Source organism: Cibotium barometz, chromosome 5 (genome assembly GCF_041138505.1).
Source record: "Cibotium barometz isolate CiBa-2024 chromosome 5, ASM4113850v1, whole genome shotgun sequence".
NCBI classification, from domain to species: Eukaryota; Viridiplantae; Streptophyta; class Polypodiopsida; order Cyatheales; family Cibotiaceae; genus Cibotium; species Cibotium barometz.
This window is the reverse complement of record NC_141050.1, coordinates 25,272,240-25,296,275: the sequence shown is the minus strand read 5'-3', so window position 1 is coordinate 25,296,275 and position 24,036 is coordinate 25,272,240. Positions and strand designations below refer to the sequence as shown.

The 24,036-nt window shown below is 32.6% G+C and overlaps 1 protein-coding gene across 1 annotated transcript in view; it reads right to left on the bottom strand.

Moving 5' to 3' along the window:
* Positions 1 to 23,820, bottom strand: part of LOC147638278 (cytochrome P450 716A67-like) — a 68,101-nt gene extending 44,281 nt beyond the window's left edge. Inside the window, exons 1-4 of the mRNA XM_086798760.1 lie at positions 23,376 to 23,820; positions 22,959 to 23,185; positions 22,393 to 22,646; positions 22,092 to 22,263 (exon numbers count right to left, since the gene is read on the bottom strand). Coding sequence (XP_086654886.1) covers positions 22,092 to 22,263; positions 22,393 to 22,646; positions 22,959 to 23,185; positions 23,376 to 23,721 — 999 coding nt within the window. The 5' untranslated portion in view covers positions 23,722 to 23,820. The remainder of the gene's footprint in view (positions 1 to 22,091; positions 22,264 to 22,392; positions 22,647 to 22,958; positions 23,186 to 23,375) is intronic.
* Positions 23,821 to 24,036: the final 216 nt, after the last annotated feature.

Genomic DNA, 24,036 nt, shown 5'->3' with positions numbered 1-24,036 from the left:
GAAATTCTACTTGAGAATCCAGTCCTGTGATCTAGAAATCTTGGATACGGAATTAAGATATACTCATTGTATTCAAAAAGAAAATCAAAACTGAAAACTTGCATAGAAACCCTGTTTTCTTAAAAGACTGTCTTATGCCAGAATGCTAGAGGGAGCATTTGGTATATATGTTTATCTAAGGGAAGTTCGGTTGCAACAGCTGGCGGGGAGTGTTCAAGGGATAGCTCACGCGACAAAGCCTGCCTAGGTCTTGACCAGCCTCGGTATGGTTAAAATGGTGAGCTTCTGGTACGATGGACGAGGGCCGACGAAACGGTCCCTGAGTGAAGTGCCAGGACACCTAAGGAGGATCCTAGAGGGTTCTGACCAGGAGATGCACACGGTCGCGGTGCCGAGGATATCCATGCGTATGTCGAGGAAGATATTATATGATGGACCTATGTTTATTGTAATCTATCACTGGATCTCGTTGTTGACGCGCTGGTCTCAACGGAGAGTCCAGAATGATACTATTTTGTGAGAAACAAAGACTCAATGGAAATTTTGAAGTATGACATGTGTAACCAGTAAATTATCAATGGATTGTTTTATAGATTAAAGTTTAGAGGAGTGTGTGCGTATCTGTTTTCTAAAGATAAAGTTAAGAAAGGCATTTCAATTATGGGTGGGTGAGTACTTGTTGGTTTCACCGATTCCAGTGGTAGGGTGGTGGCTAACCCATGGGCCGGATGGGGTTAGGCTAGAATCAGTGGAGTTTTAATAATCAAACTGAAAAATCTTAGGATTACGCTAGGATTCGAGTAGCTAGTCAATTCCCTGATAAATTTCTCAAATGAGTGGATCAACGGCTGTGCTTGATCTTGATCAGGAAAAAAGCATTGACTTTACTAAAAAAAGATTCCTCCCCAGCCTCTCAAGATGTCCAACATCTTCCCCTGTAATCACATCCCTCTTCAGAAATATAAAAGATCTTGTTTCTACCTGTTTTAGCCTAGAGAGAGAAAATATTCTAGAGAGAGAATATTCAGTTTCTAAATATTTTAGGATAGAAAAAATTCTCATCTTATTAAAATAAGTTCCCCTGAAACAGAAGTTCAAAAAGATTTCCAGAAGGTGCATTAGAAATTAAGTGTAATCTGTTCAAGAGGCATTATCCCGAGGGTGAAGATTTTTTTCGAAATTTTAAATTAAGGTTCTTATAGACCAATAAGATTCATCCAAATGTAGGAAGGAGATAAATAGAAGAATAAAAGAAAAATCTCCCAAAAATGAGTAAATACTCACATAAGATGAAGAGTTGAATAAGGACAAGGTTAATAGTTAAAAAACAGAGATATTTGGAAGTAATGATGCATTTTTGACACCTTTGCATGGGGGAATTCCCCTCATGAATGAGGCGCCTAATTCACATGTGCAATTGACTTTTAAATCTTCAAAAATTGAGATATTTCATCTCTCCTCTCTCCTAATTCAAGTCTAGTTCGAAAAAGTTAGCTTAACTAACCTAAAAATGGTCAAAAAGTGACCAAACTGAGTTGGAAAATTCTAGAATTCAGTTTGTTTGGTTAGGAGCTCAATTTTTCCTATAAATAGAAGCCCTCCCCTTTGTTGAAAACTCAATAGTGTTTATGCACTATTACTCTACTTCTCCCAAGCCAAGAACCGTGAATTCATTCATAATTCACTAGTTTTTGACATTTTCCTCTTCCAAAGATTGGTGGCCACTCTTGCTACAAACAGGAGTTGAACCCTCAAACCTTCAAGCCAAAGGAAAGCTCCAAGAAACTATGTAAGTAGAGGTTCTTGTAATTTTCTTTATTGATTTTATGTTTTTCTAATATTTATGATTGTTTGAAGTAATAAATGGAAGCTATGCCTTGATCGAAAGGTTTTCCCCTCTCTCTTCTTAGAATCAACCCTTCTTTATCCTAGTTAAAGTGATAATTATTGGAATCAAATTTTTTATAATGTTTTCTCTTTTATAAGTGAATTTTGATTAGTCTAGATTACTTTAAATCAATTAAGAGTTAATTTTTAAGACAAATTAAGTAGGAAAATTTAAAAAATGGTCAGCTATAGAAAGGAGGTTCTGGCGATTTTTTTTGGAAATAAGTATTACCTTTTATTATGCTAAAAGAGTAATTCCTATCAAATCTACACTCTAACAGTGTCATTTTCATGCATAGAAGATGCATATTGATTATTATTTTTTTTTCATGAAAGAATAATTTTTTTATTATGAAACTGTTACTTTCATCAAAATAGATTTTTATGCATAAAGGAATAAATTTTTTTATTATGAAAGTGTTACTTTCATCAAAATAGATTTTTATGCATAAAGGAATAATTTTTTTATTATGAAAGTGTTACTTTCATCAAAATAGATTTTTATGCATAAAGGAATAATTTTTTTAATGAAGGTGTTACTTTCATCAAAATAGATTTTTATGCAAAAAGAAATAATTTTCTTTTATTATGAAAATGTTACTTTTATCAAAAAAGATTTTTATGCATAAAGGAATAATTTTTTTATTATGAAAGTGTTACTTTCATCAAAATAGATTTTTATGCATAAAGGAATAAATTTTTTATTATGAAAGTGTTACTTTCATCAAAATAGATTTTTATGCAATAGATTTTTATGCATAAAGGAGTAATTTTCTTTTATTATGAGAGTTTTATTTTCATTAAAATAGATTTTTATGCATAAAGGAATAATTTTCTTTTATTATGAAAGTCTTACTTTCATCAAAATAGATTTTTATGCATAAAGGAATAATTTTTTTATTATGAAAGTGTTACTTTCATCAAAATAGATTTTTATGCATAAAGGAATAATTTTTTTATTATGAAAGTGTTACTTTCATCAAAATAGATTTTTATGCATAAAGGAATATGTTTTTTTATTATGAAAGTGTTACTTTCATCAAAATAGATTTTTATGCATAAAGGAATAAATTTTTTTAAATTATGAAAGTGTTAGTCTCATCAAAATAGATTTTTATGCATAAAGGAATAATTTTTTTATTATGAAAGTGTTACTTTCATCAAAATAGATTTTTATGCATAAAGGAATAATTTTCTTTTATTATGAAAGTGTTACTTTCATCAAAATAGATTTTTATGCATAAAGGAATAATTTTCTTTTATTATGAAAGTGTTAATTTCATCAAAATAGATTTTTATGCATAAAGGAATAATTTTTTTTATTATGAAAGTGTTACTTTCATCAAAATAGATTTTTGTGCGTAAAAGAATATTTTATTATTATAAAAGTGTTACTTTTATCATTATTGATTTTATGCATAAAAGTATGCATGAAAGAATATTTTTTATATCAAGATAAGAATTCTCTTAATCCTATGACTAATTCCCATGAATATTGGAAAATGATTAGTTTTAAGTTTAGTAAAGTAGTAATTGAAATATTAACATTTGATAAAGATAGTTCAAGAAGAACCGTTCCAGACTCAAAAACCTGAATCAGAGTTTGACCAAGATGTAATTCCTTCGTTAGTTTCAAGAAACGATGATGCGACTAGTTCCTGAATTTATACCCAAATCACCCACCGAATCCGAAACTAAGTTGAGACCTTTGATTTTGATCTAAGGTTAAGAATTCAGAATTCGAGAAATTCTACTTGAGAATCCAGTCCTGTGATCTAGAAATCTTGGATACGGAATTAAGATATACTCATTGTATTCAAAAAGAAAATCAAAACTGAAAACTTGCATAGAAACCCTGTTTTCTTAAAAGACTGTCTTATGCCAGAATGCTAGAGGGAGCATTTGGTATATATGTTTATCTAAGGGAAGTTCGGTTGCAACAGCTGGCGGGGAGTGTTCAAGGGATAGCTCACGCGACAAAGCCTGCCTAGGTCTTGACCAGCCTCGGTATGGTTAAAATGGTGAGCTTCTGGTACGATGGACGAGGGCCGACGAAACGGTCCCTGAGTGAAGTGCCAGGACACCTAAGGAGGATCCTAGAGGGTTCTGACCAGGAGATGCACACGGTCGCGGTGCCGAGGATATCCATGCGTATGTCGAGGAAGATATTATATGATGGACCTATGTTTATTGTAATCTATCACTGGATCTCGTTGTTGACGCGCTGGTCTCAACGGAGAGTCCAGAATGATACTATTTTGTGAGAAACAAAGACTCAATGGAAATTTTGAAGTATGACATGTGTAACCAGTAAATTATCAATGGATTGTTTTATAGATTAAAGTTTAGAGGAGTGTGTGCGTATCTGTTTTCTAAAGATAAAGTTAAGAAAGGCATTTCAATTATGGGTGGGTGAGTACTTGTTGGTTTCACCGATTCCAGTGGTAGGGTGGTGGCTAACCCATGGGCCGGATGGGGTTAGGCTAGAATCAGTGGAGTTTTAATAATCAAACTGAAAAATCTTAGGATTACGCTAGGATTCGAGTAGCTAGTCAATTCCCTGATAAATTTCTCAAATGAGTGGATCAACGGCTGTGCTTGATCTTGATCAGGAAAAAAGCATTGACTTTACTAAAAAAAGATTCCTCCCCAGCCTCTCAAGATGTCCAACATCTTCCCCTATAATCACATCCCTCTTCAGAAATATAAAAGATCTTGTTTCTACCTGTTTTAGCCTAGAGAGAGAAAATATTCTAGAGAGAGAATATTCAGTTTCTAAATATTTTAGGATAGAAAAAATTCTCATCTTATTAAAATAAGTTCCCCTGAAACAGAAGTTCAAAAAGATTTCCAGAAGGTGCATTAGAAATTAAGTGTAATCTGTTCAAGAGGCATTATCCCGAGGGTGAAGATTTTTTTCGAAATTTTAAATTAAGGTTCTTATAGACCAATAAGATTCATCCAAATGTAGGAAGGAGATAAATAGAAGAATAAAAGAAAAATCTCCCAAAAATGAGTAAATACTCACATAAGATGAAGAGTTGAATAAGGACAAGGTTAATAGTTAAAAAACAGAGATATTTGGAAGTAATGATGCATTTTTGACACCTTTGCATGGGGGAATTCCCCTCATGAATGAGGCGCCTAATTCACATGTGCAATTGACTTTTAAATCTTCAAAAATTGAGATATTTCATCTCTCCTCTCTCCTAATTCAAGTCTAGTTCGAAAAAGTTAGCTTAACTAACCTAAAAATGGTCAAAAAGTGACCAAACTGAGTTGGAAAATTCTAGAATTCAGTTTGTTTGGTTAGGAGCTCAATTTTTCCTATAAATAGAAGCCCTCCCCTTTGTTGAAAACTCAATAGTGTTTATGCACTATTACTCTACTTCTCCCAAGCCAAGAACCGTGAATTCATTCATAATTCACTAGTTTTTGACATTTTCCTCTTCCAAAGATTGGTGGCCACTCTTGCTACAAACAGGAGTTGAACCCTCAAACCTTCAAGCCAAAGGAAAGCTCCAAGAAACTATGTAAGTAGAGGTTCTTGTAATTTTCTTTATTGATTTTATGTTTTTCTAATATTTATGATTGTTTGAAGTAATAAATGGAAGCTATGCCTTGATCGAAAGGTTTTCCCCTCTCTCTTCTTAGAATCAACCCTTCTTTATCCTAGTTAAAGTGATAATTATTGGAATCAAATTTTTTATAATGTTTTCTCTTTTATAAGTGAATTTTGATTAGTCTAGATTACTTTAAATCAATTAAGAGTTAATTTTTAAGACAAATTAAGTAGGAAAATTTAAAAAATGGTCAGCTATAGAAAGGAGGTTCTGGCGATTTTTTTTGGAAATAAGTATTACCTTTTATTATGCTAAAAGAGTAATTCCTATCAAATCTACACTCTAAAAGTGTCATTTTCATGCATAGAAGATGCATATTGATTATTATTTTTTTTTCATGAAAGAATAATTTTTTTATTATGAAACTGTTACTTTCATCAAAATAGATTTTTATGCATAAAGGAATAAATTTTTTTATTATGAAAGTGTTACTTTCATCAAAATAGATTTTTATGCATAAAGGAATAATTTTTTTATTATGAAAGTGTTACTTTCATCAAAATAGATTTTTATGCATAAAGGAATAATTTTTTTAATGAAGGTGTTACTTTCATCAAAATAGATTTTTATGCAAAAAGAAATAATTTTCTTTTATTATGAAAATGTTACTTTTATCAAAAAAGATTTTTATGCATAAAGGAATAATTTTTTTATTATGAAAGTGTTACTTTCATCAAAATAGATTTTTATGCATAAAGGAATAAATTTTTTATTATGAAAGTGTTACTTTCATCAAAATAGATTTTTATGCAATAGATTTTTATGCATAAAGGAGTAATTTTCTTTTATTATGAGAGTTTTATTTTCATTAAAATAGATTTTTATGCATAAAGGAATAATTTTCTTTTATTATGAAAGTCTTACTTTCATCAAAATAGATTTTTATGCATAAAGGAATAATTTTTTTATTATGAAAGTGTTACTTTCATCAAAATAGATTTTTATGCATAAAGGAATAATTTTTTTATTATGAAAGTGTTACTTTCATCAAAATAGATTTTTATGCATAAAGGAATATGTTTTTTTATTATGAAAGTGTTACTTTCATCAAAATAGATTTTTATGCATAAAGGAATAAATTTTTTTAAATTATGAAAGTGTTAGTCTCATCAAAATAGATTTTTATGCATAAAGGAATAATTTTTTTATTATGAAAGTGTTACTTTCATCAAAATAGATTTTTATGCATAAAGGAATAATTTTCTTTTATTATGAAAGTGTTACTTTCATCAAAATAGATTTTTATGCATAAAGGAATAATTTTCTTTTATTATGAAAGTGTTAATTTCATCAAAATAGATTTTTATGCATAAAGGAATAATTTTTTTTATTATGAAAGTGTTACTTTCATCAAAATAGATTTTTGTGCGTAAAAGAATATTTTATTATTATAAAAGTGTTACTTTTATCATTATTGATTTTATGCATAAAAGTATGCATGAAAGAATATTTTTTATATCAAGATAAGAATTCTCTTAATCCTATGACTAATTCCCATGAATATTGGAAAATGATTAGTTTTAAGTTTAGTAAAGTAGTAATTGAAATATTAACATTTGATAAAGATAGTTCAAGAAGAACCGTTCCAGACTCAAAAACCTGAATCAGAGTTTGACCAAGATGTAATTCCTTCGTTAGTTTCAAGAAACGATGATGCGACTAGTTCCTGAATTTATACCCAAATCACCCACCGAATCCGAAACTAAGTTGAGACCTTTGATTTTGATCTAAGGTTAAGAATTCAGAATTCGAGAAATTCTACTTGAGAATCCAGTCCTGTGATCTAGAAATCTTGGATACGGAATTAAGATATACTCATTGTATTCAAAAAGAAAATCAAAACTGAAAACTTGCATAGAAACCCTGTTTTCTTAAAAGACTGTCTTATGCCAGAATGCTAGAGGGAGCATTTGGTATATATGTTTATCTAAGGGAAGTTCGGTTGCAACAGCTGGCGGGGAGTGTTCAAGGGATAGCTCACGCGACAAAGCCTGCCTAGGTCTTGACCAGCCTCGGTATGGTTAAAATGGTGAGCTTCTGGTACGATGGACGAGGGCCGACGAAACGGTCCCTGAGTGAAGTGCCAGGACACCTAAGGAGGATCCTAGAGGGTTCTGACCAGGAGATGCACACGGTCGCGGTGCCGAGGATATCCATGCGTATGTCGAGGAAGATATTATATGATGGACCTATGTTTATTGTAATCTATCACTGGATCTCGTTGTTGACGCGCTGGTCTCAACGGAGAGTCCAGAATGATACTATTTTGTGAGAAACAAAGACTCAATGGAAATTTTGAAGTATGACATGTGTAACCAGTAAATTATCAATGGATTGTTTTATAGATTAAAGTTTAGAGGAGTGTGTGCGTATCTGTTTTCTAAAGATAAAGTTAAGAAAGGCATTTCAATTATGGGTGGGTGAGTACTTGTTGGTTTCACCGATTCCAGTGGTAGGGTGGTGGCTAACCCATGGGCCGGATGGGGTTAGGCTAGAATCAGTGGAGTTTTAATAATCAAACTGAAAAATCTTAGGATTACGCTAGGATTCGAGTAGCTAGTCAATTCCCTGATAAATTTCTCAAATGAGTGGATCAACGGCTGTGCTTGATCTTGATCAGGAAAAAAGCATTGACTTTACTAAAAAAAGATTCCTCCCCAGCCTCTCAAGATGTCCAACATCTTCCCCTATAATCACATCCCTCTTCAGAAATATAAAAGATCTTGTTTCTACCTGTTTTAGCCTAGAGAGAGAAAATATTCTAGAGAGAGAATATTCAGTTTCTAAATATTTTAGGATAGAAAAAATTCTCATCTTATTAAAATAAGTTCCCCTGAAACAGAAGTTCAAAAAGATTTCCAGAAGGTGCATTAGAAATTAAGTGTAATCTGTTCAAGAGGCATTATCCCGAGGGTGAAGATTTTTTTCGAAATTTTAAATTAAGGTTCTTATAGACCAATAAGATTCATCCAAATGTAGGAAGGAGATAAATAGAAGAATAAAAGAAAAATCTCCCAAAAATGAGTAAATACTCACATAAGATGAAGAGTTGAATAAGGACAAGGTTAATAGTTAAAAAACAGAGATATTTGGAAGTAATGATGCATTTTTGACACCTTTGCATGGGGGAATTCCCCTCATGAATGAGGCGCCTAATTCACATGTGCAATTGACTTTTAAATCTTCAAAAATTGAGATATTTCATCTCTCCTCTCTCCTAATTCAAGTCTAGTTCGAAAAAGTTAGCTTAACTAACCTAAAAATGGTCAAAAAGTGACCAAACTGAGTTGGAAAATTCTAGAATTCAGTTTGTTTGGTTAGGAGCTCAATTTTTCCTATAAATAGAAGCCCTCCCCTTTGTTGAAAACTCAATAGTGTTTATGCACTATTACTCTACTTCTCCCAAGCCAAGAACCGTGAATTCATTCATAATTCACTAGTTTTTGACATTTTCCTCTTCCAAAGATTGGTGGCCACTCTTGCTACAAACAGGAGTTGAACCCTCAAACCTTCAAGCCAAAGGAAAGCTCCAAGAAACTATGTAAGTAGAGGTTCTTGTAATTTTCTTTATTGATTTTATGTTTCTCTAATATTTATGATTGTTTGAAGTAATAAATGGAAGCTATGCCTTGATCGAAAGGTTTTCCCCTCTCTCTTCTTAGAATCAACCCTTCTTTATCCTAGTTAAAGTGATAATTATTGGAATCAAATTTTTTATAACATTTTCTCTTTTATAAGTGAATTTTGATTAGTCTAGATTACTTTAAATCAATTAAGAGTTAATTTTTAAGACAAATTAAGTAGAAAAATTTGAAAAATGGTCAGCTATAGAAAGGAGGTTCTGGCGATTTTTTTTGGAAATAAGTATTACCTTTTATTATGCTAAAAGAGTAATTCCTATCAAATCTACACTCTAAAAGTGTCATTTTCATGCATAGAAGATGCATATTGATTATTTTTTTTTCATGAAAGAATAATTTTTTTATTATGAAACTGTTACTTTCATCAAAATAGATTTTTATGCATAAAGGAATAAATTTTTTTATTATGAAAGTGTTACTTTCATCAAAATAGATTTTTATGCATAAAAGAATAATTTTTTTATTATGAAAGTGTTACTTTCATCAAAATAGATTTTTATGCATAAAGGAATAATTTTTTTAATGAAGGTGTTACTTTCATCAAAATAGATTTTTATGCATAAAGAAATAATTTTCTTTTATTATGAAAATGTTACTTTTATCAAAATAGATTTTTATGCATAAAGGAATAATTTTTTTATTATGAAAGTGTTACTTTCATCAAAATAGATTTTTATGCATAAAGGAATAAATTTTTTATTATGAAAGTGTTACTTTCATCAAAATAGATTTTTATGCAATAGATTTTTATGCATAAAGGAGTAATTTTCTTTTATTATGAAAGTGTTACTTTCATCAAAATAGATTTTTATGCATAAAGGAATAATTTTCTTTTATTATGAAAGTCTTACTTTCATCAAAATAGATTTTTATGCATAAACGAATAATTTTTTTTATTATGAAAGTGTTACTTTCATCAAAATAGATTTTTATGCATAAAGGAATAATTTTTTTATTATGAAAGTGTTACTTTCATCAAAATAGATTTTTATGCATAAAGGAATAATGTTTTTAATTATGAAAGTGAAATTTCATCAAAATAGATTTTTATGCATAAAGGAATATGTTTTTTTATTATGAAAGTGTTACTTTCATCAAAATAGATTTTTATGCATAAAGGAATAAATTTTTTTGAATTATGAAAGTGTTAGTCTCATCAAAATAGATTTTTATGCATAAAGGAATATTTTTTTTATTATGAAAGTGTTACTTTCATCAAAATAGATTTTTATGCATAAAGGAATAATTTTCTTTTATTATGAAAGTGTTACTTTCATCAAAATAGATTTTTATGCATAAAGGAATAATTTTCTTTTATTATGAAAGTGTTAATTTCATCAAAATAGATTTTTATGCATAAAGGAATAATTTTTTTTATTATGAAAGTGTTACTTTCATCAAAATAGATTTTTGTGCGTAAAAGAATATTTTATTATTATAAAAGTGTTACTTTTATCATTATTGATTTTATGCATAAAAGTATGCATGAAAGAATATTTTTTATATCAAGATAAGAATTCTCTTAATCCTATGACTAATTCCCATGAATATTGGTAAATGATTAGTTTTAAGTTTAGTAAAGTAGTAATTGAAATATTAACATTTGATAAAGATAGTTCAAGAAGAACCGTTCCAGACTCAAAAACCTGAATCAGACTTTGACCAAGATGTAATTCCTTCGTTAGTTTCAAGAAACGATGATGCGACTAGTTCCTGAATTTATACTCAAATCACCCACCGAATCCGAAACTAAGTTGAGACCTTTGATTTTGATCTAAGGTTAAGAATTCAGAATTCGAGAAATTCTACTTGAGAATCTAGTCCTGTGATCTAGAAATCTTGGATACGGAATTAAGATATACTCATTGTATTCAAAAAGAAAATCAAAACTGAAAACTTGCATAGAAACCCTGTTTTCTTAAAAGACTGTCTTATGCCAGAATGCTAGAGGGAGCATTTGGTATATATGTTTATCTAAGGGAAGTTCGGTTGCAACAGCTGGCGGGGAGTGTTCAAGGGATAGCTCAAGCGACAAAGCCTGCCTAGGTCTTGACCAGCCTCGGTATGGTTAAAATGGTGAGCTTCTGGTACGATGGACGAGGGCCGACGAAACGGTCCCTGAGTGAAGTGCCAGGACACCTAAGGAGGATCCTAGAGGGTTCTGACCAGGAGATGCACACGGTCGCGGTGCCGAGGATATCCATGCGTATGTCGAGGAAGATATTATATGATGGACCTATGTTTATTGTAATCTATCACTGGATCTCATTGTTGACGCGCTGGTCTCAACGGAGAGTCCAGAATGATACTATTTTGTGAGAAACAAAGACTCAATGGAAATTTTGAAGTATGACATGTGTAACCAGTAAATTATTAATGGATTGTTTTATAGATTAAAGTTTAGAGGAGTGTGTGCGTATCTGTTTTCTAAAGATAAAGTTAAGAAAGGCATTTCAATTATGGGTGGGTGAGTACTTGTTGGTTTCACCGATTCCAGTGGTAGGGTGGTGGCTAACCCATGGGCCGGATGGGGTTAGGCTAGAATCAGTGGAGTTTTAATAATCAAACTGAAAAATCTTAGGATTACGCTAGGATTCGAGTAGCTAGTCAATTCCCTGATAAATTTCTCAAATGAGTGGATCAACGGCTGTGCTTGATCTTGATCAGGAAAAAAGCATTGACTTTACTAAAAAAAGATTCCTCCCCAGCCTCTCAAGATGTCCAACATCTTCCCCTGTAATCACATCCCTCTTCAGAAATATAAAAGATCTTGTTTCTACCTGTTTTAGCCTAGAGAGAGAAAATATTCTAGAGAGAGAATATTCAGTTTCTAAATATTTTAGGATAGAAAAAATTCTCATCTTATTAAAATAAGTTCCCCTGAAACAGAAGTTCAAAAAGATTTCCAGAAGGTGCATTAGAAATTAAGTGTAATCTGTTCAAGAGGCATTATCCCGAGGGTGAAGATTTTTTTCGAAATTTTAAATTAAGGTTCTTATAGACCAATAAGATTCATCCAAATGTAGGAAGGAGATAAATAGAAGAATAAAAGAAAAATCTCCCAAAAATGAGTAAATACTCACATAAGATGAAGAGTTGAATAAGGACAAGGTTAATAGTTAAAAAACAGAGATATTTGGAAGTAATGATGCATTTTTGACACCTTTGCATGGGGGAATTCCCCTCATGAATGAGGCGCCTAATTCACATGTGCAATTGACTTTTAAATCTTCAAAAATTGAGATATTTCATCTCTCCTCTCTCCTAATTCAAGTCTAGTTCGAAAAAGTTAGCTTAACTAACCTAAAAATGGTCAAAAAGTGACCAAACTGAGTTGGAAAATTCTAGAATTCAGTTTGTTTGGTTAGGAGCTCAATTTTTCCTATAAATAGAAGCCCTCCCCTTTGTTGAAAACTCAATAGTGTTTATGCACTATTACTCTACTTCTCCCAAGCCAAGAACTGTGAATTCATTCATAATTCACTAGTTTTTGACATTTTCCTCTTCCAAAGATTGGTGGCCACTCTTGCTACAAACAGGAGTTGAACCCTCAAACCTTCAAGCCAAAGGAAAGCTCCAAGAAACTATGTAAGTAGAGGTTCTTGTAATTTTCTTTATTGATTTTATGTTTCTCTAATATTTATGATTGTTTGAAGTAATAAATGGAAGCTATGCCTTGATCGAAAGGTTTTCCCCTCTCTCTTCTTAGAATCAACCCTTCTTTATCCTAGTTAAAGTGATAATTATTGGAATCAAATTTTTTATAATGTTTTCTCTTTTATAAGTGAATTTTGATTAGTCTAGATTACTTTAAATCAATTAAGAGTTAATTTTTAAGACAAATTAAGTAAAAAAATTTGAAAAATGGTCAGCTATAGAAAGGAGGTTCTGGCGATTTTTTTTTGGAAATAAGTATTACCTTTTATTATGCTAAAAGAGTAATTCCTATCAAATCAACACTCTAAAAGTGTCATTTTCATGCATAGAAGATGCATATTGATTATTATTATTTTTTCATGAAAGAATAATTTTTTTATTATGAAACTGTTACTTTCATCAAAATAGATTTTTATGCATAAAGGAATAAATTTTTTTATTATGAAAGTGTTACTTTCATCAAAATAGATTTTTATGCATAAAAGAATAATTTTTTTATTATGAAAGTGTTACTTTCATCAAAATAGATTTTTATGCATAAAGGAATAATTTTTTTAATGAAGGTGTTACTTTCATCAAAATAGATTTTTATGCATAAAGAAATAATTTTCTTTTATTATGAAAATGTTACTTTTATCAAAATAGATTTTTATGCATAAAGGAATAATTTTTTTATTATGAAAGTGTTACTTTCATCAAAATAGATTTTTATGCATAAAGGAATAAATTTTTTATTATGAAAGTGTTACTTTCATCAAAATAGATTTTTATGCAATAGATTTTTATGCATAAAGGAGTAATTTTCTTTTATTATGAAAGTGTTACTTTCATCAAAATAGATTTTTATGCATAAAGGAATAATTTTCTTTTATTATGAAAGTCTTACTTTCATCAAAATAGATTTTTATGCATAAACGAATAATTTTTTTATTATGAAAGTGTTACTTTCATCAAAATAGATTTTTATGCATAAAGGAATAATTTTTTTATTATGAAAGTGTTACTTTCATCAAAATAGATTTTTATGCATAAAGGAATAATGTTTTTAATTATGAAAGTGAAATTTCATCAAAATAGATTTTTATGCATAAAGGAATATATTTTTTTTATTATGAAAGTGTTACTTTCATCAAAATAGATTTTTATGCATAAAGGAATAAATTTTTTTAAATTATGAAAGTGTTAGTCTCATCAAAATAGATTTTTATGCATAAAGGAATATTTTTTTTATTATGAAAGTGTTACTTTCATCAAAATAGATTTTTATGCATAAAGGAATAATTTTCTTTTATTATGAAAGTGTTACTTTCATCAAAATAGATTTTTATGCATAAAGGAATAATTTTCTTTTATTATGAAAGTGTTAATTTCATCAAAATAGATTTTTATGCATAAAGGAATAATTTTTTTTATTATGAAAGTGTTACTTTCATCAAAATAGATTTTTGTGCGTAAAAGAATATTTTATTATTATAAAAGTGTTACTTTTATCATTAGTGATTTTATGCATAAAAGTATGCATGAAAGAATATTTTTTATATCAAGATAAGAATTCTCTTAATCCTATGACTAATTCCCATGAATATTGGTAAATGATTAGTTTTAAGTTTAGTAAAGTAGTAATTGAAATATTAACATTTGATATAGATAGTTCAAGAAGAACCGTTCCAGACTCAAAAACCTGAATCAGACTTTGACCAAGATGTAATTCCTTCGTTAGTTTCAAGAAACGATGATGCGACTAGTTCCTGAATTTATACTCAAATCACCCACCGAATCCGAAACTAAGTTGAGACCTTTGATTTTGATCTAAGGTTAAGAATTCAGAATTCGAGAAATTCTACTTGAGAATCCAGTCCTGTGATCTAGAAATCTTGGATACGGAATTAAGATATACTCATTGTATTCAAAAAGAAAATCAAAACTGAAAACTTGCATAGAAACCTTGTTTTCTTAAAAGACTGTCTTATGCCAGAATGCTAGAGGGAGCATTTGGTATATATGTTTATCTAAGGGAAGTTCGGTTGCAACAGCTGGCGGGGAGTGTTCAAGGCATAGCTCACGCGACAAAGCCTGCCTAGGTCTTGACCAGCCTCGGTATGGTTAAAATGGTGAGCTTCTGGTACGATGGACGAGGGCCGACGAAACGGTCCCTGAGTGAAGTGCCAGGACACCTAAGGAGGATCCTAGAGGGTTCTGACCAGGAGATGCACACGGTCGCGGTGCCGAGGATATCCATGCGTATGTCGAGGAAGATATTATATGATGGACCTATGTTTATTGTAATCTATCACTGGATCTCGTTGTTGACGCGCTGGTCTCAACGGAGAGTCCAGAATGATACTATTTTGTGAGAAACAAAGACTCAATGGAAATTTTGAAGTATGACATGTGTAACCAGTAAATTATCAATGGATTGTTTTATAGATTAAAGTTTAGAGGAGTGTGTGCGTATCTGTTTTCTAAAGATAAAGTTAAGAAAGGCATTTCAATTATGGGTGGGTGAGTACTTGTTGGTTTCACCGATTCCAGTGGTAGGGTGGTGGCTAACCCATGGGCCGGATGGGGTTAGGCTAGAATCAGTGGAGTTTTAATAATCAAACTGAAAAATCTTAGGATTACGCTAGGATTCGAGTAGCTAGTCAATTCCCTGATAAATTTCTCAAATGAGTGGATCAACGGCTGTGCTTGATCTTGATCAGGAAAAAAGCATTGACTTTACTAAAAAAAGATTCCTCCCCAGCCTCTCAAGATGTCCAACATCTTCCCCTGTAATCACATCCCTCTTCAGAAATATAAAAGATCTTGTTTCTACCTGTTTTAGCCTAGAGAGAGAAAATATTCTAGAGAGAGAATATTCAGTTTCTAAATATTTTAGGATAGAAAAAATTCTCATCTTATTAAAATAAGTTCCCCTGAAACAGAAGTTCAAAAAGATTTCCAGAAGGTGCATTAGAAATTAAGTGTAATCTGTTCAAGAGGCATTATCCCGAGGGTGAAGATTTTTTTCGAAATTTTAAATTAAGGTTCTTATAGACCAATAAGATTCATCCAAATGTAGGAAGGAGATAAATAGAAGAATAAAAGAAAAATCTCCCAAAAATGAGTAAATACTCACATAAGATGAAGAGTTGAATAAGGACAAGGTTAATAGTTAAAAAACAGAGATATTTGGAAGTAATGATGCATTTTTGACACCTTTGCATGGGGGAATTCCCCTCATGAATGAGGCGCCTAATTCACATGTGCAATTGACTTTTAAATCTTCAAAAATTGAGATATTTCATCTCTCCTCTCTCCTAATTCAAGTCTAGTTCGAAAAAGTTAGCTTAACTAACCTAAAAATGGTCAAAAAGTGACCAAACTGAGTTGGAAAATTCTAGAATTCAGTTTGTTTGGTTAGGAGCTCAATTTTTCCTATAAATAGAAGCCCTCCCCTTTGTTGAAAACTCAATAGTGTTTATGCACTATTACTCTACTTCTCCCGAGCCAAGAACTGTGAATTCATTCATAATTCACTAGTTTTTGACATTTTCCTCTTCCAAAGATTGGTGGCCACTCTTGCTACAAACAGGAGTTGAACCCTCAAACCTTCAAGCCAAAGGAAAGCTCCAAGAAACTATGTAAGTAGAGGTTCTTGTAATTTTCTTTATTGATTTTATGTTTCTCTAATATTTATGATTGTTTGAAGTAATAAATGGAAGCTATGCCTTGATCGAAAGGTTTTCCCCTCTCTCTTCTTAGAATCAACCCTTCTTTATCCTAGTTAAAGTGATAATTATTGGAATCAAATTTTTTATAATGTTTTCTCTTTTATAAGTGAATTTTGATTAGTCTAGATTACTTTAAATCAATTAAGAGTTAATTTTTAAGACAAATTAAGTAGGAAAATTTGAAAAATGGTCAGCTATAGAAACGAGGTTCTGGCGATTTTTTTTGGAAATAAGTATTACCTTTTATTATGCTAAAAGAGTAATTCCTATCAAATCTACACTCTAAAAGTGTCATTTTCATGCATAGAAGATGCATATTGATTATTATTATTTTTTCATGAAAGAATAATTTTTTTATTATGAAACTGTTACTTTCATCAAAATAGATTTTTATGCATAAAGGAATAATTTTTTTTATTATGAAAGTGTTACTTTCATCAAAATAGATTTTTATGCATAAAGGAATAATTTTTTTATTATAAAAGTGTTACTTTCATCAAAATAGATTTTTATGCATAAAGGAATAATTTTTTTAATGAAGGTGTTACTTTCATCAAAATAGATTTTTATGCATAAAGAAATAATTTTCTTTTATTATGAAAATGTTACTTTTATCAAAATAGATTTTTATGCATAAAGGAATAATTTTTTTATTATGAAAGTGTTACTTTTATCAAAATAGATTTTTATGCATAAAGGAATAATTTTTATTATTATGAAAGTGTTACTTTCATCAAAATAGATTTTTATGCATAAAGGTATAGATTTTTTATTATGAAAGTGTTACTTTCATCAAAATAGATTTTTATGCAATAGATTTCTTATGCATAAAGGAGTAATTTTTTTAATTATGAAAGTGTTACTTTCATCAAAATAGATTTTTATGCATAAAGGAATAATTTTCTTTTATTATGAAAGTCTTACTTTTATCAAAATAGATTTTTATGCATAAAGGAATAATTTTTTTTCTTATGAAAGTGTTACTTTCATCAAAACAGATTTTTATGCATAAAGGAATAATTTTTTTATTATGAAAGTGTTACTTTCATCAAAATAGATTTTTATGCATGAAGGAATAATTTTTTTAATTATGAAAGTGAAATTTCATCAAAATAGATTTTTATGCATAAAGGAATAGTTTTTTAAATTATGAAAGTGTTACTTTCATCAAAATAGACTTTTATGCATAAAGGAATAATTTTTTATTATTATGAAAGTGTTAGTTTCATCGAAATAGATTTTTATGCATAAAGGAATATTTTATTATTATGAAAGTGTTACTTTCATCAAAATAGATTTTTATGCATAAAGGAATAATTTTCTTTTAATATGAAAGTGTTACTTTCATCAAAATAGATTTTTATGCATAAAGGAATAATTTCTTTTATTATGAAAGTGTTACTTTCATCAAAATAGATTTTTATGCATAAAGGAATAATTTTTTTATTATGAAAGTGTTACTTTCATCAAAATAGATTTTTGTGCATCAAAGAATATTTTATTAATATAAAAGTGTTACTTTTATCATTATTGATTTTATGCATAAAAGTATGCATGAAAGAATATTTTTTATATTAAGATAATAATTCTCTTAATCCTATGACTAATTCCCATGAATATTGGTAAATTTAAATTTAGTAAAGTAGTAATTGAAATATTACCATTTGATAAAGATAGTTCAAGAAGAACCGTTCCAGGCTCAAAAACCTGAATCAGACTTTGACCAAGATGTAATTCCTTTGTTAGTTTCAAGAAATGATGATGCGACTAGTTCCTGAATTTATACTCAAATCACCCACTGAATCCGAAACTAAGTTGAGACCTTTGATTTTGATCTAAGGTTAAGAATTCAGAATTCGAGAAATTCTGCTTGAGAATCCAGTCCTGTGATCTAGAAATCTTGGATATGGAATTAAGATATACTCATTGTATTCAAAAAGAAAATCAAAAAAGTCAATATTAGATAAAGTGGGAAAAATCCCATTCCCATGAAAAAAGTGGGGGTATGGTAAACTCATCCAGACGTTTGTCAAAACATATTCATGTGACATATCATTGGAAAGAGCTGGAAAAGTAGAATCTAGATCTACTTTGTCTGACAAATTTGGAGTTTGCATGTTCAAGTTATGGCCAAAACAAATTTTTTAAATACATTCCCATTTTGAGGGATTTTTCCCATTTTATCTAATATTGACTTAAAACTGAAAACTTGCATAGAAACCCTGTTTTCTTAAAAGACTGTCTTACGCTAGAATGCTGGAGGGAGCATTTGGTGTATATGTTTATCTAAGGGAAGTTCGGTTGCAACAGCTGGCGAGGAGTGTTCAAGGGACAGCTCACGCGGCAAAGCCTGCCCAGGTCTTGACCAGCCTCGGTATGGTTAAAATGGTGAGCTTCCGGTACGATGGACGAGGGCCGGCGAAGCGGTCCCTGAGTGAAGTGCCAGGACACCTAAGGAGGATCCTGGAGGGTTCTGACCAGGTGATGCACGGGCTCGCGGTGCCGAGGACATCCATGCGTATGTCGAGGAAGATATTATATGATGGACCTATGTTTATTGTAATCTATCACTGGATCTCATTGTTGACTCGCTGGTCTCAACGGAGAGTCCAGAATGATACTATTTTGTGAGAAACAAAGACTCAATGGAAATTTTGAAGTATGACATGTGTAACCAGTAAATTGTCGATGGATTGTTTTATAGATTAAAGTTTTAAAGAGGAGTGTGTGCGTATCTGTTTTCTAAAGCTAAAGTTAAGAAAGGCATTTCAATTATGGGTGGGTGAGTACTTGTTGGTTTCACCGATTCCAGTGGTAGGGTGGTGGCTAACCCATGGGCCGGATGGGGAAGGCTGGAATCAGTGGAGTTTTAATAATCAAACTGAAAAAATCTTAGGATTACGCTAGGATTCGAGTAGCTAGTCAATTCCCTTATAAATTTCTCAAATGAGTGGATCAACGGCTGTGCCTGATCTTGATCAGGAAAAAAGCGTTGAATTTACTAAAATGATCAAATTATATCAGTGATAGTTTCCCTTCTATCTGGTTTTATCAGATGAAAACACCATATTGGGGAATATGGGAATTTCCCACAAGTTTGGGACACATGGTCAAAAGTTTGGATTAACCATAACTTGAACACCACTAATCCAAAATGAGCGCTTTATAGCTCTTAAGATTCCATTTTTCAAGCGCTTTCCAACGATAGGTCATATGATAGGGTTTTGAGAAACTTACAAACATGTTATCCATGTCCCCTTTTTTAAGTATTCAAAAATGGGAATTGGAAAATTCCCAAATTCACTAATATGGTGTTTGAAGGTAAGTTTAGTACCTTGACCTCGTTTAGAAAAAATTGTTAAATAAAATAAAAATGGTGGAATCGTCCTCGCTTTCCGGGCATGGAAAATTTTCCCAGTTACAGTTTTCGGAGTAACCACCAGCCTAGTCTCGTGCGCCCGGACATTCAAGGGCAAGGCCCCGAGTGAGAAACCCTGCCTCGCGCATGAGGAGGGTGCTTCCGCTGTCAACTCTACCGGGAATCCGGTGTGCGGAGGGGACAGAGGGATCTCACACTTTAGGTAGGTGAATGGATTGAGTTCCCTCTTAGAGGTGTCTTATGAATAAGGATGTGGAATGGCAATTGCACATGTGAAGTAGGCGCCTCATTCATGAGGGGAAAATCCCCATGCAGAGGTGTCAAAAATACATCATTGCTTCTAAATATCTCCCCTTTTTAACTATTAACCTTGTCCTTAGTCAACTCTTCATCTTACGTGAGCATTTACTCATTTTTAGGTAATTTCTTTTATAAATTGGATTTATCTCCTCCCCACACATGGATTGATCTTATTGGCCCATAGGAACCTTAATCTGAAATTTTAAAAAAATCTTCACCCCTAGGATAATGCCTCTTAACAATATTATACTTAATTTCTAATGCACTTTCTGAAAATCTTTTTGAACTTTGATTTCAGGGGAACTTATTTTAATAATATGAGAAATTTTTCTATCTAAAAATATTCAAAATCTGAATATTCTCTCTCTAGAATATTTTCTCTCTCTATGTCAAAACAGGCGGAGACAAGATCTTTTATATTTCTGAAGAGGGGATTGATTACAGGGGGAAGATGCTGGACATCTTGAGGCTGGGGAGGAATCTTACATTCTCTCCCACTTGAAAAACGCGAGATGCCCTCATCTCGCAAATTGGGGTAATTCCGCAAGATGCAAGAATATAAGACTAAGAGAAAATTTAATTAAGAGTAACTACCAAGAAAAGTCTCAAAGAAAGCAAGACTCAAGACAAGAACAAAGATTTCAACTTTATACACTCTTGGAACATACACAGCAAGATAGAAGAACTTTTTATAATTCAATAAGCCCGTCCATCATATGGTCACAAAAGTAGCACTCACAAGCAGCACATGTATAAGGTAACTCATCTATGGGAATAATTCGGTCGGTTATTGCAGCGCCTACCTCATTGGTATGAGGTGACCTAATAAAAGGACCTCTAAGAGGCAAGCCAAAAATGGGATAAAGACATATCTTCTAGTGAGGAAGAAAACACGCAAGTAAGAAGACCCGCTTAGAAAACCCACCATGCCTTGATCTCATCACGCAATAGTATCGGGGACCCAAACCCAAAGCTTCAATAACCATAGACAAGCGGACATTGTTACGAAAGTGATGCTGACCCCACGGTGTTACCCTAGTTATGTCTCAATAGGTCCGCCATTTGGTCTGTGCTACAGAAGTTCCCAAGTGAGGGAAAAGTAAGCGCTCATACAGTTCTATAAAATCCTTCTTCACAGACTCGCTTGCGTCTTGAAGGTGAGAAATCATCATGGATAAAACCAAGTCCTGTTGCCAAGCCATAAAAGAGATTAAGAAAGAAAGAAGATCGATGGAAGTAAGATTACTGCGAACGACAAGTAAGAGTTATGACTTATATAAAAGAAAGAACTAGCATAACCTAGAAGCCGACGGTGTATCTTACCACTGAAGTTTTACCGTCTTTCCATGATTTGGACTTGGCACATATTTCTTTAGAAGGCTTACATGAAATACATTATGAACTTTGAGATGAGGAGGTAAAAGAAGCTCGTAGGCTAAGTCACCTACTTTCTTTGAAATCAGATATGGCCCACAATATCTGGGGGATAACTTCTTATACTTCCCAAGAGATAAAGAACTTCTTTTGGGCCGTACTCGAATGAAGACCATATCTGCTTCTTTGAATTCTCTGACTGTCCTCTTCCTATCTACATACTGGGCAGCTTTTATATCTTTATGAATTGCCTGCATCTGCTGCTCCATGTCGTCAAGCATTTGTCTGGACATCTCGACCCTAATCGATGGGTCGGACCTAGTTAATGGAGTTAAGCAATCTTGTCCATACAGAGCTTTAAAAGGGCTCATCCCAATACTTCTGTGAGATAAGAAGCATTGTAGGTGAACTCGACTAGGTGCAGATAGCTTAGCCACTTCTTGGGTTCCCTGCCACAGCATGACTTGCATTCATCTATGACTTGCTGTGTAGTAAGGTGAGCTCGCTTGTTGTCTACCTTGGCCTCTTGCTCCTCTGCAGCCAAAATCAAGCCCAACAAATCAGACTGAGATCGTGATGTCGCATTAGCCAGCATGGCCTCTCTCTTGGAGTCTATGATCTCACGAAGCTCCTCATTGTTTCTCTTCTCCAGCTCCTTGATCTCACGATTTGTTTGAGTGGGAAGGTACCTGACAACATCCCATTAAAGAACTAGACTTTAACCAAGTGTGTTGAAGAGCAATAAGGTGGAGAGTAATATATAATCCAAGAATTAATAGTTTAAACTTGACGTGGAGCGTTATCATCTACAGACTTACTGATAGAATGGGATGACACTATTTGGGACAACGATCTTTGTGAGGAGTTCAAGGAGGCGCTCTTGTCTCTGAAACACATACTTTCCTTTGAGGTAGCTGGACCCGAATGAACTGCGTGCCAAAATATCAGCTGTCACATTCTTGATGTCATGTGCCACCTCCAGCTCGTGTCCCTCCTTGCTGTTGCTGTTGACTTGGCTCTCCCATGATTTCACCATTTCCAAAGAACTAGCCACCATGTCGGCCACCAGCTCCTACCACACAATAAAAATACAAAAGCTTTAAAATAATGAAATAATATTTGCAACAATGGAAGTTAGAACTGAATATTTAACTAAATTTAATTTTGTGATAGTGCTAAATATCCCCCCCGCCCCAAAAACAACAAAATAATATATGTATATGTGTGTGTATATACACATACAAACGTGTGTACATGCATATGTATGTGCGTATATATGACTTATCTTAATTAAGATTTCAAGATTTAAGTAGAGCTTATTTCAATAATTTATTATTTATTATTTTCATCAAGAGAATACTCAGCATTCTTTTTATAAGAAAACCTTGAGCTTCTCAGAGAAGAATGCAGGGCGAAGGATGTTGCGTTGTTGTTGCCAGTCGTCACCATTGGCAAGAAGGAGACCATTTCCGAACAACCTGTGGAAGCGTACAGTGAAAGCAGAGGGCTTGTGTAATTGCTTCACATCCGAAGATAAAATGCTTCTAGCGTCATCTGCGTTGCTAATCAAGAGGGTGGGCAGATTACCCCACCAATACACAACCCTGGAACCTGCAAAAACAAGCCAAGCGGCCAAAATAATAATCAACAAAGAAAACGAATCAGGCGATGATTATTTATAAGATCCAGATTTAGAATTGAAGGCACTCCAAGGAGGACATTGCTTACTAATTACGATCATATAATTCGACTAACCACTAATCACGGGGGGGGTAAAGCGATTGGAGGCATGCTATTATACCTGCTGCGTGCTTAGAGAGGAGATTTCGGTAGAAGGGGAGGATACGGGGTAGAAGGAGATGGTGATGAGAGGAGGAAGGAATGTCGGAGAGTTGAGCCTGGGCTTCCAGGCGCTTGATCTCAGGGAGGTCTCCAGCTATGGGGCGATAAGGCAACACAGTGAAGCCTTGCTGCTGCAAAGCGCTCCGCAGCGAAGCCGGTCTCAAGTAGTAGACGTAGAGAAGGTAACCAAACAGAGAGGAGATTGCGATGGCTAGCATAGAAGTACAGATCAGTAGAGTGTGACCACCAACGAAGGGACGTAAGAGCTGCAGGAGGTCCACTGGTTGCTGCTGCTGCATCATCATCTTATTAAGTACACAAGTTGGCGACGATGCTGCTGCTGCTCTAGTTCTCTCAAATTTAACTTTTTGATGAAACACAGGCTATTTGAACTTGCCCGTATATGATGGTCTCGTCTATAGATATTATATAGAAATTAAGGGTAGAGAACAAGTGTTCAGTATTCAAAAGAGGAGACTCATGAAGCTTCGTGTGCGCCTTCCTTCCTTGTTGCTATCCGTTCCAAATCGTTCCAAATATAAACTCATACCACCCCTAGTATGTATTAAGACGGCGCCTAGTATGTATTAAGACGACGACGCTTCAAAGCTGGTGTCCTC